The following is a 13,727-nucleotide window of genomic DNA, read 5'->3' as shown; positions in this document are numbered from 1 at the left end:
ATTCAGATCAATTGCATATTAATGTAGTCCAGCTCATTAATGAATATTGATTTTAGGAGGTTTACTACCTGTATTACAGTGTTCATGTCTGACATTCTTCCCGTACCTTCAGAAATATGTTTGTAATGACTAGTAGTGCATTTAATAAGTAGTGTGCATTGTAACTTTTATTAAAAACAAATCAAATCCCTATTAGAAACACCTCATTTGCTGTGAAATGATGGGTTTCTGACTGCACAGTTATTCTGGGCACATGATGAAAAAATACCCTAGCCAAAGGACACAGGTGCACTGTGCAGCTTCCAGTGAGGTTAGCAGACTGTTATGTCCGCTCTAGATCTGCAGCTAAGGCTGCTTGCTCTGTTTTTTATACTCTTTGTCAGGCATCTGCCGCTGTCTGTTACTGATGGGTCAGATGGACCTCTGCTCTGTGACAGCCATGACTGTGAGTGAGTCCTATTCATGCTGGTAAGAGTCCAAGATCAGTTTCTCACACCCTTCTTTATTTTGTGTTATAGTAGCTACTCAATACTATTAAGAAGTGTTTGGGGAAAAAGAGTAAAGTTATTTATAAACACCACAGCCTCAAGTAAAAGCGTTAAACTAAGGATTCACCCAGCAAAAGCTCCACACTGCAGGAAGCTTTGATCCTGGGTGCTGGCTTGGTCCCACACAAAGAAGAATGGCTACTGGCTGCATCCAGACCAGTTTCAGATGCTGCTCAATTGCAGCACTTAGAGGTTTCCTAACATATGAGCAAGCAATCTCCACCTCTGCACGTGCACAGAGAAAAAATCTCAACATAGCCTGGAAACACATCATCCTGTTCCCTTACCTACGACAGAGAGAACCAGCAAGATGCTGCAGATGACAATGGAGACGATGATTGCAGTCTCTCCTCCCCCGAGGTGCAGCATTGCAATTGTGTAGTTGAACTTTCCAACTTGGATCTGGAGAGGGACAAGGAGGAAGGAGAAGCAAGAGCTGAGCAGCACGTTACCAAAGGGCTCAGAGGTCAAGCAAGGAAGGGCCCAGGGCAGCGCTCAGCAGACCTTCACCCAAGGACACGCTGGCCCTGCTGGCTCAGCCCACTGGGCTTCTCAGGGAGGCCAGGTTGTGCCTTTCACTGCCAGCCCATGGGGATTGTGTGTGTGTCAAAGCAGCCCAAGTCTTTTCCTGTAAGCCCTGGTGGAAAGCCAAGGCTGACCCACAGCAGGCTGTGGCTCTGTGCCCCTCACAGTGCCACTGCAGGGCTTTGAGGGCAGAGCTGCAGGCTCCATCTCACATCACAGCCCCACCATACCCAGCCCAGAGCACAAGGCAACCCTGTCCTAGAGAACTGACGGTAGCATACGGTACTTGCCATAATACTGTTACTAGAAAATCACTTTCACTAATCATCCAACTTTGTTATGCCTCAGAACAGCCTTTTAGTCCCAGCTGCACTCTCCTTTCTCCTCCAAAAGCAGAACGGCTGCTGCTCAGGAAAAGGAGAGTAAAGAAACTTGAAAGTTTTTGAAATACAAATAAAGTAAGGGAACAAAAATAAATAATAATGCGACCAGAGACAAGTAATGATCTTGTGGTTAAAGCAGTGGACTGAACGTCAGGAGGAGCTGGCTCTGCTCCCAATCCACACTGCTTGTGGCACCAAGCACAAACTGCTCAAGCTCAGGGCGCTGGTCTCCTGACCACCATAAAGGAAGAGGCCAGCACACATCACAGGCAGGTTGGCAAGTTTTCTCAGCGCTGTTTATAAAAGGTTCTCTACACTTCTGGGATGAAAGGGTTCAACAGCATCATCTGATAAGGAAAACTCATGATACTACATATCTTTCGCTTCTGGAAATGTGTTTCACTTCCCTAAAGAAATGGGAAGTGAGAGAAACTTGAACAAAATATTGAAAGAAGGGAGGAGAAAGTAGGGAAGAGATGGAATGATCTTACAGCTACATCTGTGTCACGGAGCATCTCCACGAAAGGTGTACATTGTGGTTACACTGCAGACAGCTCTCAGCACCCCAGCCCATGCAGTGCCACAGGCAGGGCATCCCACCACATCCATGGCGTGAGACAGGGTGCCGGTCCCTGCGCAGGCGATGGAGAAAGGACGGCCCTTGCGAGGGTGCTGCCGCCACGCTGCGCTCGATGCCCAGGCAGGGCCCAGGCGCTGGGGTGAGATGGAGCCACGAGTGCCTGCAGGTTCTGTGCACGGCACCCCAGCCTCGAGGGTTTCACTTGTTTCATCTGAAACGCTGCAGCATGGCAAGTCCTGCCTACCTTTAGAGCCATTTATTTCCAATAACTCAGCCTTTCATGTTTGCCAGAGGAGAAATCCCATGCTTGCTGTTTGTGTCTAAATGGTTTGGTAATGAACAAAAAAAGGGGTTGAAGGCCTCAGCAACCTTCCCTTGTTTATTTGGACAGTCTATTCAATACAATTTTTGTAAGTGGAATTAATTAGGCTGAACGTTAAATGGCAACACTTCCTGTGGCCACCACAGGGTGGGTGCAGAGATGGGCCAGGCCGCAGTGGGGGCAGCCAGCGCCAGGCAGGACACTGACACAAGCAGCACCAGGACTAAGCCAGCCCGGAACTGAGCCCCATCCCACCAGCACCCTCCAGGAGAGCTGCCCAGCAGCCCCTGAAGCACAAGCCCCCTCCTCAGCACCACTGCTTCACCCCACGCAGCTCCTGCTGCCCGTGCGACCTGTGGGCGCTGTCATGGCCCAAGAGCACGGCCACGGAACGGGCACCCTCAGGACCATGGCTGGAACAGAGATCAACAGCAGGACATGCTCTGAAGGGCTGTTTTCCCTCACTGCAGATGTGAGCTCTACAACAAAGTCTGGGCAGTCACAGCAGGCATTTCAGCTCACCAGAAGAATTTGCATCAGCCAGTGAGCCGGTGGGACTTCTGCAGGCTCCGATAACTGCCAGCGATGCAGATCAGGTAGGAACCATTGAGCAAATCTGGCCCCGTGCTACCAAAGCTATTAAAAGTATGTTATAAAGGCAGCTGTTGCCTATGAAATGGCCAGCAGGCAATAACTCAAACCACACATGAAGGTTTAGTAAGTGCACACAGAGATGAATGCAAGCTGATTATTTAGCTGCACTCTCACTGTTGGTACACTTAATAGCTATGCAATACTTCAGTGCTGGGTATCATTCTCCTGCTTCCTAAGGATCTACTGGGGCATTACCCTGAATGATTTACGTCAAACCCCAAACTAGCAAACTCATAAATTCCCTTTGTTCCCCAAGGGGATTTCTCTGTTTCTCAGTTCTCACTAAAAGCCAAAATTACCCTATTTAAAATTTCCATTCAAATGTCTTAGGAAATCCTGCTACTTCTGCATTTCCATGTTTCCAGTTTGCAACAGAATTTCACATGCAACAGACCACAACCAGCACGCTGGATAACCTCACCAGTGAGCTGGTGCTACATCATTGTGCTCACCTTCTGGGCAGTGCAAGTCCACAGTTGCCCCAAATCCCTCTGCACTCGTCCTCCCCCTGCCCACACCATGAGCTTCTGCCCACTTGATATTAACCCATCAAAGGGACAACCTCAGCTGAGAGAGAGGATGCAAGTTCCCAGACCATGGAGATGGAGGCATTTCCTCTCCAAGTATGAAGAGCTGTAACCACATCCCTGTATGGCAGTGGGCTGCATACGAAATGAGAGAAACTGAGGGAAAGAACAGCAGGAAGTCAAGCCCTCTATGGAAAAAAGACCGTAACAAGGTTTTGGGAGTTTTGCAGACACTTAAAGACAAATGACAGTCCTGAATACCAAGCTCTCTGCAGTGACGTAACGGTGACCCTGGGAAGAACCCTGAAACTACCCAGGCCTGGGTACTCCCATGCTCACCACAGGCACCCATCTCCAGTGGTTTGTTGCAGAGCAGTAAGGTTCAGGTCTTCATCTCCGCTTGTAGCTCTTCTGCTGGCAATAGGAGGCCTGATGACTGAAAACTGTGTGGAAAACCCCAAACTCATCTCACAAGGGCCAGAAAGAAAATTACTGCAAGTGACAAAAAATCACATGCGTGGGATTTTACAGTGCCTTACAAGAGCTGAGAAGATCTCCTGCTCACAAATTACAGCAAAATTAATTCAATGTTCAACTGCCCGTGACCAATGGCTGGGAGCATGGCAGCCCTCCTCCATGACCTGGGGCAGCTTCAGCATGCCCTACATCCCACCACACAAGGAAGCCTTGAGACACCTGCAAGCACAGCGTGTTTTGTCCATCCTTCCGTCCATGCGGCTTTCTGCCAGGCCGCCTGTGAGCGGCTCTGTCCAGCCGCGACTTCACGACCGACTCCCTGGCATGCAGGGCATGCAGCACCAACCCCTTCTGCCTAGCAAGCGCAGCCTGAAGGCTTCTGGCACTTACCGTCACTGGTAGCTGTCTTTCCGAGGTGCTCAGGGACTCGTTTACAGAGCAGTGAATGACTTTGTCTGAAACAATCTGGATTTCGCATGAGATAAGACCAATTTTCACTTGGTACTCATTGCTTTCCAGGCCCAGGTTGTCAGGCTCTTTCTAAAGACAAAAATAAAATCAGGATGACAATCTCCAGAGTAGCAGTTGGAATTGCAGTGGGTTTTCCTGCTTTTCATTCTGTATTCCCTGCTGTTTTTCAGGCTTGGGAACACTCTCCCTCTCCGAGAACATTTTTCCAGCACTCCATAGGAAACCCAGAACTAAGCCATTCCCCATTTTCCTGTTTCCCATTCCACACTCAGCATGGTGCATGGGACGAGCAAGCCCCTCTCGGAACCTGGGAAAATCTGCCTTTGATCTACCCTGGCTGAGCTCTGCAGATAAGGATCTGAGCATCCACCTGGGAGGGGGAAGGATGTACAACACAGGAGACAGCGAGGGGATGTGACTGCAGGGCCTGAGAAAGGGGGAGTGTGCTTCTGAAGCACGTTGCAACCAGTGAGGATATCCTGCAGTGAACAATGGCCTTTGAATTAGTGCTGCACATTGTACAAGCCACTCTGAATTGCTGTACCCCGACTTCCTTGTTAACTGAGCTGATAGCAGCAGCCAAAACAGAAGAATGCATGACTTGCTTCTGCAGGAATAAATATCTATTGTCAGGACCTTCTGGAGTACCTGCCTGATTTCACGCCAGTACATTATTGTTCTTTTTCACGTATCTGGCATTTTATTTAGCTGCTTGCTATTACATCCTTCAAGCACAGCTCTCTGTTGTGATGCCTCAAAGAGCATCGCCGGACAGGCTGCATCTCCTGGTGAACAGGAGGCAGGCGCGGCAGGCTAAGCATGAGCTGCCTGCCTATGCACAACTCCTGCCTCTCCCACCCTCATCTACCACCTTTACTGGGGCTGTGGACAGACACTGTACTAGTCCTCCATTAGGCTGAAAAGCTTCCCGGTGAGGGACAGCAACGCCACTGAAGAAGCAGAGCTGTAAATACCACTCCCTTACGTGTATAACCAGTGTCAAGGGCTCGCCAGGGTGGTGCTTGATCCACTTCTCCTTCTTGGCTGTGAAGAACTGGGGGTCAGCATAGTACTCCAGGCTGAACTTGCTGATGTGCAGGGCCTCCTCTGGGTACATCTCCTCATCCAGAGCTGGGCGGTCGTCCGTGTAGAGGCGACCATTGAGATAGAAATCGACGGGTGCAGGTTTACTCCCCGCAGTGATGTTGGAGGCAGCAGGAGAGGGGCAGGTGATCACAGTGTCAGTGTGAACCTTACAGCTCTGAAAGCACGTGAGAATACATCCATCAAAAAAGGCATCCTGAGTGCCCTCACCCACCCAGGCACCGCTCAGCATCAAGCACACTGATAGCACCAAGGACATGGTTGATAACAATGATTACTGCGTGGGCATAAATTAGGCCTGTCACTCTGCTGGGCTAAGGATCATAACATTTTCATCCTTGCTCCCAGCCCAATCTGCAGCACGGACTAAGGCTCATCTTCATACCCCAAATGTCGCTGGGCACAGGGCATGCATCCCTGCTCCCAGTTACTGGGTGACATAGAGCAGGGCACCCACCGTTTGCTCTCTGCCAATGCCACGGACCACCATGGACACGTTCTGGACGAGCGCAAAGCCTCTTCCTTCCAGGGTGATGATCCTGCCCCCGCTTTGAAGACAAGGGAAAAAAGAGAGGGTGATTGCAGAAGAGTTGCTCTTGATGCCTTGATGCCAGCACACAGCATCGAGGCACAAGGGCTGGGTCTCACCTCCTGTCATTCTCCCACGGATGTCTCCCAGCTGTGTGAGCAGAAAATGTAACCCAACAGTCAAAGACCTCCTCTTACTTGCCACAAGCATCTACGCTGCTGCTGAGGTAGAAGGGAAGGAAGGAGGAGCAGCTGTCCTCATGGAAAGGGGCGATCTCTTCCTGCAGCACACTGTTCCCTTTGCTCCCTTTGCCCAGAGGAGCAGCCTGCCTCTGCGTGCCCAGGGTACAAGCACATTGCCCGGGCCACCAGTGGTGTAAGAGGTTAACCTCTGACATGGCAAAGAGCAAGGGGATATTCCCTGTCCCTGCCCCACAGTGACCCACAAAGAACTCTAAGTCCTGGGGAGAGAAGAGACCCCTGTGAGGTTGACATGGCTTCTGCATCTCCCAGTCACTTCTGATTTAGATCAAAATGTGAAAATTGTTTTGTGTTTTGGTTCTGCTGCCTGGGGAATGTGAAATATGGGCCTCAACGTGTAGCCAATTAGTGACGGTAACAAAAGGGCTTGCTACATACAAGACTGCTAGGCAAAACAAGGGGTGGAGAGCAAGCAACAGCTCTTCTGCTCTGGACAGCAGAAGTATCCTGGTTTCAGCTGGGATAGAGTTAATTTTCTTCACAGTAACTGGCATGTTGCTGTGTTTGGGATTTAGGATGAGAATAATGCAGATAACACACTGATGGTTTAGTTGTTGCAGAAGAGTGCTTGCACTAAGTCAAGGACTTTTCAGCTTCTCGTACTGCCTTGCCAGCAAGGAGGCTGGGGGTGCACGAAAGCTGGGAGGGGGCAGAGCCAGGACAGCTCACCCAAACTGGCCAGAGGGATGTTCCGCACCATGCTGAACTACAGACTGGGGGAGCTGGCAGGGGGGCTCGGGGACTGGCTGGGCACTGGTCAGCAGGTGGTGAGCGATTGCATTGTGCATCACTTGTTTTGTATATTATTATTATTACTATTTTATTCCTTCTTTTCTGTCCTATTAAACCGTCATTATCTCAGCCCCTGAGTTTTAACTTTTTTTTTCTGATTCCCTCCCCCATCCTGCTGCAGTGAAGTGAGCAAACTGAGCGGGAAAGTGTGGTGCTGTGCTGCCTGCCAGGTTAAGCCACAACAAGCTATCCCCTGAATTTACCTTCCCCTTTCTCGGTATCATGCTCAACATTTGAAGTATCTGTCAGGGAACAGCCAGGACTTACAGACCCTATTATCTCAAGAACACACTATATTCAGTGAGTTTGGGTCCAAGGCCCTAAGAAATCTCTTCCAGTGCTGTAGATACTACCATGTAGACCTAAGTTTCTAAGTGCCCGTCACACCTGCAAACTAGTTTACAACTTCTGTTCTGTTTTAAACTTTGCTTGCACAGATCATTTTAGCAATCTTAAGATAAATCTAATATAAATCAGATCCAGCTGCATTTTTACACAGCTATTGACCTTTCAGAGTCAGTGCCCCAGCAACACAACAGAGCAGTCAGAACACATCAGTGACCAGGCAGTCTGAAGAGAGAGGCTGCTGTCTCTCAGTGGTCTGAAATTTGGAGACTGATGTAAATACTAAGAAAGCAGACTAAGGTGATGGAGAAATACCCTGGTGGTTTCCCTTTTGACTGTGGGCAGTGACATTCTTCCACTGTCTCTGTGTTTAGATACAGCTCTTGCCACTCAGCATAGTTTGCAAGCCGGCTGGGAGCTGAGGTTGGCTGAGTCACGGCTGTGCCTTGTTATTAACTTTCCCACAGCCTGCATCTTTGGCTCTGCGTTTGGGAATGCCGAGACACAGCTTTGCTCCAAGGGGAGCAGATCATTGGAGTCTGCTGCATGCTCGCGCCCTGAGCGTGCTGCCTTCACTGCTGTCCTGGAGGCACCAGCGCTGGATTCTCAGATTTCTTGGTCAGCCTTAGGTTTGCCAGGCTCCACAGCTGAGGAAGGTGGGATTTCACCAAAGGAACAGCAGCCTGAGAGCTCCATGGAGAAATGTGAAATTAAAAGCAACACGCTTTAAAAATGAAATATGGTGGCCTCGGGGAATGCTGAACACCATAATAGCAAATCTCAGCTACCCTTCAGCAGTTTTATTGCCAAGAAAAATCTTTGGGGTCTCATACAGCCCCCATCTGAAACTCCCTAAAGCACCTACCAGGTGCAGACAGTACAGTTATCAAGGCTGATTTTTTCCATGTCCCATATGCACTGAAATGAGCTACAGCCAGCCTTGGTGCAAGAGACCTCTTCTACTCCAGAGCTGGGTGCCCTGCAGTGCCCCTTTCATACCTGCCTGCGAGGCAATGGGTCAGGCCCCAGGGCTGAGAAAACCCCTTTCTGCCTGCAAGACCCTCCTCCCAGCCTGGAGCCAACCCTCTCCTTTGCAGGCAGATGCAGACGGGAGCTTGCTCTGAAATGGAAGTTGTGATGCTGAACAGCACGCCACAGGGCCCAGATTGCACACCCTGCCTCCTGGCTGCATTTTAATACTGCTGGGGCTCTGGACATGGGGTTTGCTCAGAAGCTGCTCTGTGTCTGGGTGGCTTGAAACACAGAGAGAGCTCACATTGCCTGCAGTGGGCCACATCAGGATACTCCACTTAGCTCTGCACTTTGATGAGACCGCAATGTTCACATTTGCATCCAGCAAAATTAAGAGGCTGATTTCAACAAGAGCCACGAAAGGATGGACACCAATGGCAAATTTGGCTGCCTCTGCTGGAGGGGAGATCTCACCTGATCTGGCTCTTTTTGGGGTTGATGTCGGTTATAATCGGGTTCTTCTCATACTTGAACGTGATGTTGTAGCTGGCACAAGACCTGTTCTCGAACTGGACGCAGACTCTCACAGCCGTGGTGAGCTCGGCAGATGGCATGGTGCAGGTGATGGTGCTGTCATTGCGGCTGCACAGGGGAAGGCAGGGCATGCTGCAGCGCGGGGGAGCCAGGCACCACCGACCTGAGCTCCCCTGGAAGCGAGGCGGTCGGCAGACAGGCACGGAGTGTCGAGTCACATGCCAACTGCCCACCAGTTATATTACCCACAAACGAACAATTCTAATCATACACTATCCCAGGCTGCCAGACTGATTTCCCATATAGTCAACAGAAAAGGGCAGGCTCCTACTTCTCCACACGGGCAGCACAGGAGCCTGTATGAGGAGGGTTGTCTTCCCACCGGAGGGCTGTGGCAGAAGCAGGACCCCGGCTGGGCAGGTGCCTTCTACCTCCAGCAGACATGGGAACAGAGCCTGTGTCTGCTTCACTCCCAGGGTTTCAATCCCGATCCCAAACCACCCGAGGGGCCCAGCACCACTGTGAATCCGGCATGAGAACCACTTTGCTGCTGGCCACAGCCACCACGTCGCAGCAACACCAACACAGGCGCTTTGCCAGGGACGCTCGCCCCACCCCACTGCCAGCAGCTGCACCGCAGCTCTGCGCCTCCGCCCCACGGACACGGGGCTGGTGGGGTGCTGGGATGGAGAGGGCGGCAGGCAAGGGGCTGGTCGGGATGCTGCGCTAGCTCCAAGGCCAGCAGCCGCATGCAGTGCCCACCACCCACCACCCACCACCCGGCTCTGCTGGGGACAACATCATCTGTCTAACGCTCCAGCTCTTATCACTAGCTGACAACAGCGAGGTCCGAGCGCCAGCCCGCAGAGCCATCCCCACCTGAGGTCCGTGCACTGCCTGGAGCCGTTGACAAGGACGCGGAGCTCAGAGCCAACGTCCAGCCTGCTGCCTCTGATGGTCACTCTGGTTCCTCCAGCCTTTGGGCCGTTCAGGGGAGCTATGGACTGCACCACAGGAAGCTAAAAATAGAGGGAGAACTTAATTGTTTTCTAGCCTGGTAAATTCAAAATCAGGTACTCCAGAGTGCACATGGGAATTGCCGCAGTAAATTTAAGTATCCAGCATTGTGAGGTTTTCAAACACTAACACGGCAAAAGCTTTTGCTGGCTTGGTTTCAGAGCAAGGGGAGAGGCACAAGTGCTGAGGAGTGAGACTGCATATAAACTCTGTGACTCTCAACAGTCCCTAAATTCTGGCTATAAATGACACGAGTGCAAACTGGAGCCCAGGATGCCACCAATCCCTTGAGATTTCCAACGCAGAGTCCAGAGCTGGGAGGCAGCAACTCAAGATCCATCAGGGTGGGAAATTTCTCATTCATTACAACTCCCACCATTTCTGTCCTTCCACATCCATTTCCTCCTGAATGCAAAGCTAATGCTAAAGCCCTGCTGGATGATGGCCTTGAGATCTGTGAAAACAGACACCTGGGTCTAGATAATTGAATATCAAACTCCTTCTTAAGGAAGCTTCAAACTCCAGTCTCTTGAGGCAACAGGAACTAAGGGGGAAGTTACTTAGTCTCTCACCATTTTCAGCAGAAATCACCATGTATGTTATCTGCATTTGCAGCCCCTGGAAATCTCCCTGAGATTCATGAGCCTGAGGCTCTGATGACTAACACAGCGCTGAGCCCTCATGTCGCTACACAGAGCACCCCAAGAGAGTCTTCTGGGCAACCTTCCTGCTCCATTTTGGATAGAACACTGAAGGCATAGCAAATAATTGCTTCAAGACCCTTCCATAAAGGACTTGGTAATTCCCTGTCAAACACCACAGAACCCTGGAGGCACCAGACCTGCAGAGATGCAGAGCGTGGCTGCAGCCTGCCCACTGCTATGGCCCATCCTCCTGCAGCTGCAGAGAACAAAATCACCCAGAGGCTGGCTGAAGTACACGTGGGTAAGCTGCTTCGCACCGCCTGGTGCTGATGTGCCTCCCTGTCAATCTCAGCTGCATAAACATGCTTATTAATAGCTATCCTTGCCCTTGTCCTACACTCATACTGCTTTTATTCCTCCACAGCCATTTTCTCTGTTGTTTCTGTTTGTTACCCATTTCCACAGGATTTGTTTGTTAATTTGTATTTCTCTGAGTGTCTGTAGGCAGCTGTCTCCTGCCCTTGGCCACTAACCTATGTATTCAACAGCACAGTTACAACAGCAACAGAGAGGATTATTCATGTTCCCAAAGCCCTCCAGCTCTTCTCCTCAGCAACAGCCAGTGGCTACTGCTCTCAGTATACTGCCCGCATTCATTGCTTCCATCGCAACCTTTGCAAATTCAGCTTATTAGGCAAATTCAGCTTATCTATATCCTGCTATAATGTCCTGGAAAAGTCTCTGGAACACATTTCTCCCTTCTCCTCAGGAGTTACAGCCAAACTGTCTCTCCTAGATGTCTAATAGCAACTTCGATGAACATTGCACGCAAACAATATTTGTTATTCTACGAAGGATCAGTACTTCTTTGCAAAGGCTGTTCTAAAAGTCTTATAAACTTTTTCAGGTTAACTGATATTAACGCTCACTTTCAGGTCTCACTGACACCAGCCTTATGTGATGGAGCCTACTCTATTTTCAGATCATTTTATCTAAGAAGAGAACCAAGAAATCTGACAACATTGCTTCATTTGCAAGCGGTGTGGAAGTCCCAGTGTGGAAGGTGACAGCAGCTACACGTGGTGCAGCTTCACTCCCCCAACATGCTCACACAGCAAGGCATCATCTCATCTGTTTTCAAGCTTTGCTGAGAAGAAGGCTGACCAGGCTGAGATGAACAGACACAAGACAGCTTGCTGCTGTGGCACTTGAGCAGAAACATCTCTCCCTGCTCCCCAGGAAGGGGAGCCTTTGCCATAAGCCTGCGAGGAGCTGGCACAGACTTGGTTCACATTCAGAGACTGGCTTTTGCTTTTCTTACTTTCTTTAGTGCTGGTGTTTTTACAGGTGTTTCCTGAGAGGGCTTTTCCTTGGATGCTAAGAAGCTGTTGAGCCTTTTTCCACTCTTCAGGTCCTTCTCTTTGTTAACAGGACAATTGGCCCTGCAGCAGGTGATGTGACTCCTTTTCTGGAGGCAACACACACATCCTGATGACTCATGCACCAGAAATCCCAAACCCAAGGTCTGTACTGGGTCATACCCCATTTCTACCTTGTTCCACTCCACACTGCAGGACCTCTTAAATATTTTGGATGTGAACATGAACTAGAAGCTGGGAATGGGTACCAAAGCAAACACCCTCCCAGGAAGTAGTGCTGAGCCAGCCCTGGCAATGCCCTTCCCCTCGCCAGGTCCCTCCTTGATGGGTGCTGCCAGCCTTGGCTCTGCTACAGAACACTGGAAGGGCTGTGCCTGTGTCAACCTAAATACCTACCATGCAATCAGCTACAAGGGTGGGGGGATGGAGCTCATTGATCCTGTCTTAAATTCTTCACAATAGCTACCAGGAATCGAATGTCATTTCCTGGGGTTCAAGTCTTCTTTCAAGCCACTAGACTGCAGTATAGTCTATTCTTCTCCAGAAAAAGCAACAGCATAAGCACAAAGACTCCAAGTAAACAGCATGCCCTCGGCACCCACCCTGTTGTGTTGGCCCTGGATGCATGGGGCTACTCGTGAATAGCGTCTAGCCAGAGATGAGGGTGCTTGTAGGAAAGAGAAGAGCTGCATGGATTTCTTTTAGGTTTACAGAGACTGAAGTCATCTCTGTGCAATGGCACAGTGCAAAGCTATAAAGGGCTTTTCTTTTCATAATGACACGGGGTTAGCTCAAGTCTAATCCCTACACAGGATTCTCATGCAAAAACTAAGACAATCTCTGCAGCAAAAACCATCAGTTCTAAACAGTGTGAGTTCATGGTACATAACTTACATAGCAAGAAGAGACTTTGCGATTCGCATAAAATCTCACAGGTCATAATGGCACTTTAGCAAAAGAAGAGGAAGAAAAATGAACTCCTTTTTATAGCAGGAGAAGCAGAAATACAAGTAGGATAAGTGAGAAAACATTTCAAGAGTTGAGACTGGAAGCTAGGTTTCTTGATGCAAATTGTGTGCCATAACACCTTGGCTGCAATCCTGCTTCTCGCTCTCAAGCTTGCATTTGCTAGACATTGTTCAGGTAGCTAAAGGTAAGAGAAAACTTCATCTGCTCTTCAAAGACTCTGACAAGTTTTCTCATAGATCCTCTTTCCTAAGCCAACGGGGGGCCTGAGGGCTCTAGGATTTTTTTAAGGGGTATGAGGCACATAAACATGAGAGTCACCGAAGAAGCATCCAGTAGGCAGTCACTCACCACGTAGGAGTATCTCTCCTTGGACTTTCCTTCCCGGCTGACGTTAACAGTTACCACATCAGAAAACACCTCCGGAGCCTCTCCGGTCTGGCACACGATCCTGCAGGCCAGAAGGAGGGGGGTTCGCAGGCGGGCACGGGTGCAGAAGCCACCTCGCCCCAGCAGAGCCAGGCAGAACCCTGGCTGCAGACGGGGCCTGGCAGGCGCCGGGGGCTGCTCCCAGCCCGGCTGCCGCCCTGCCCCATGCCTCGTGCACCGTGCCCCAAGCCCTCCCAAAGTTGGTGAGGAGCCGGCCAGCTGGAGAGGGTGAAGGGCCCACCGTGTCCCATCCCACCCCACACCATCCC

At 50.3% G+C, this 13,727-nt stretch overlaps 1 protein-coding gene across 2 annotated transcripts in view; it reads right to left on the bottom strand.

Moving 5' to 3' along the window:
* PLXND1 (plexin D1) overlaps positions 1–13,727 on the bottom strand; it is an 80,893-nt gene that overhangs the window by 27,686 nt on the left and 39,480 nt on the right. For both annotated transcript variants that reach the window (XM_048069321.2, XM_067002829.1), the window contains 7 exons: positions 13,381–13,480; positions 9,903–10,042; positions 8,964–9,131; positions 6,049–6,139; positions 5,473–5,748; positions 4,407–4,556; positions 836–950 (listed from right to left, as the gene is read on the bottom strand). In XM_048069321.2, coding sequence (XP_047925278.2) covers positions 836–950; positions 4,407–4,556; positions 5,473–5,748; positions 6,049–6,139; positions 8,964–9,131; positions 9,903–10,042; positions 13,381–13,480 — 1,040 coding nt within the window. The remainder of the gene's footprint in view (positions 1–835; positions 951–4,406; positions 4,557–5,472; positions 5,749–6,048; positions 6,140–8,963; positions 9,132–9,902; positions 10,043–13,380; positions 13,481–13,727) is intronic.

This window comes from Anser cygnoides, chromosome 10 (genome assembly GCF_040182565.1).
Source record: "Anser cygnoides isolate HZ-2024a breed goose chromosome 10, Taihu_goose_T2T_genome, whole genome shotgun sequence".
Classification (NCBI taxonomy): Eukaryota; Metazoa; Chordata; class Aves; order Anseriformes; family Anatidae; genus Anser; species Anser cygnoides.
The sequence above is the reverse complement of the archived record's forward strand: the minus strand, read 5'-3'. Positions and strand labels throughout refer to the sequence as shown.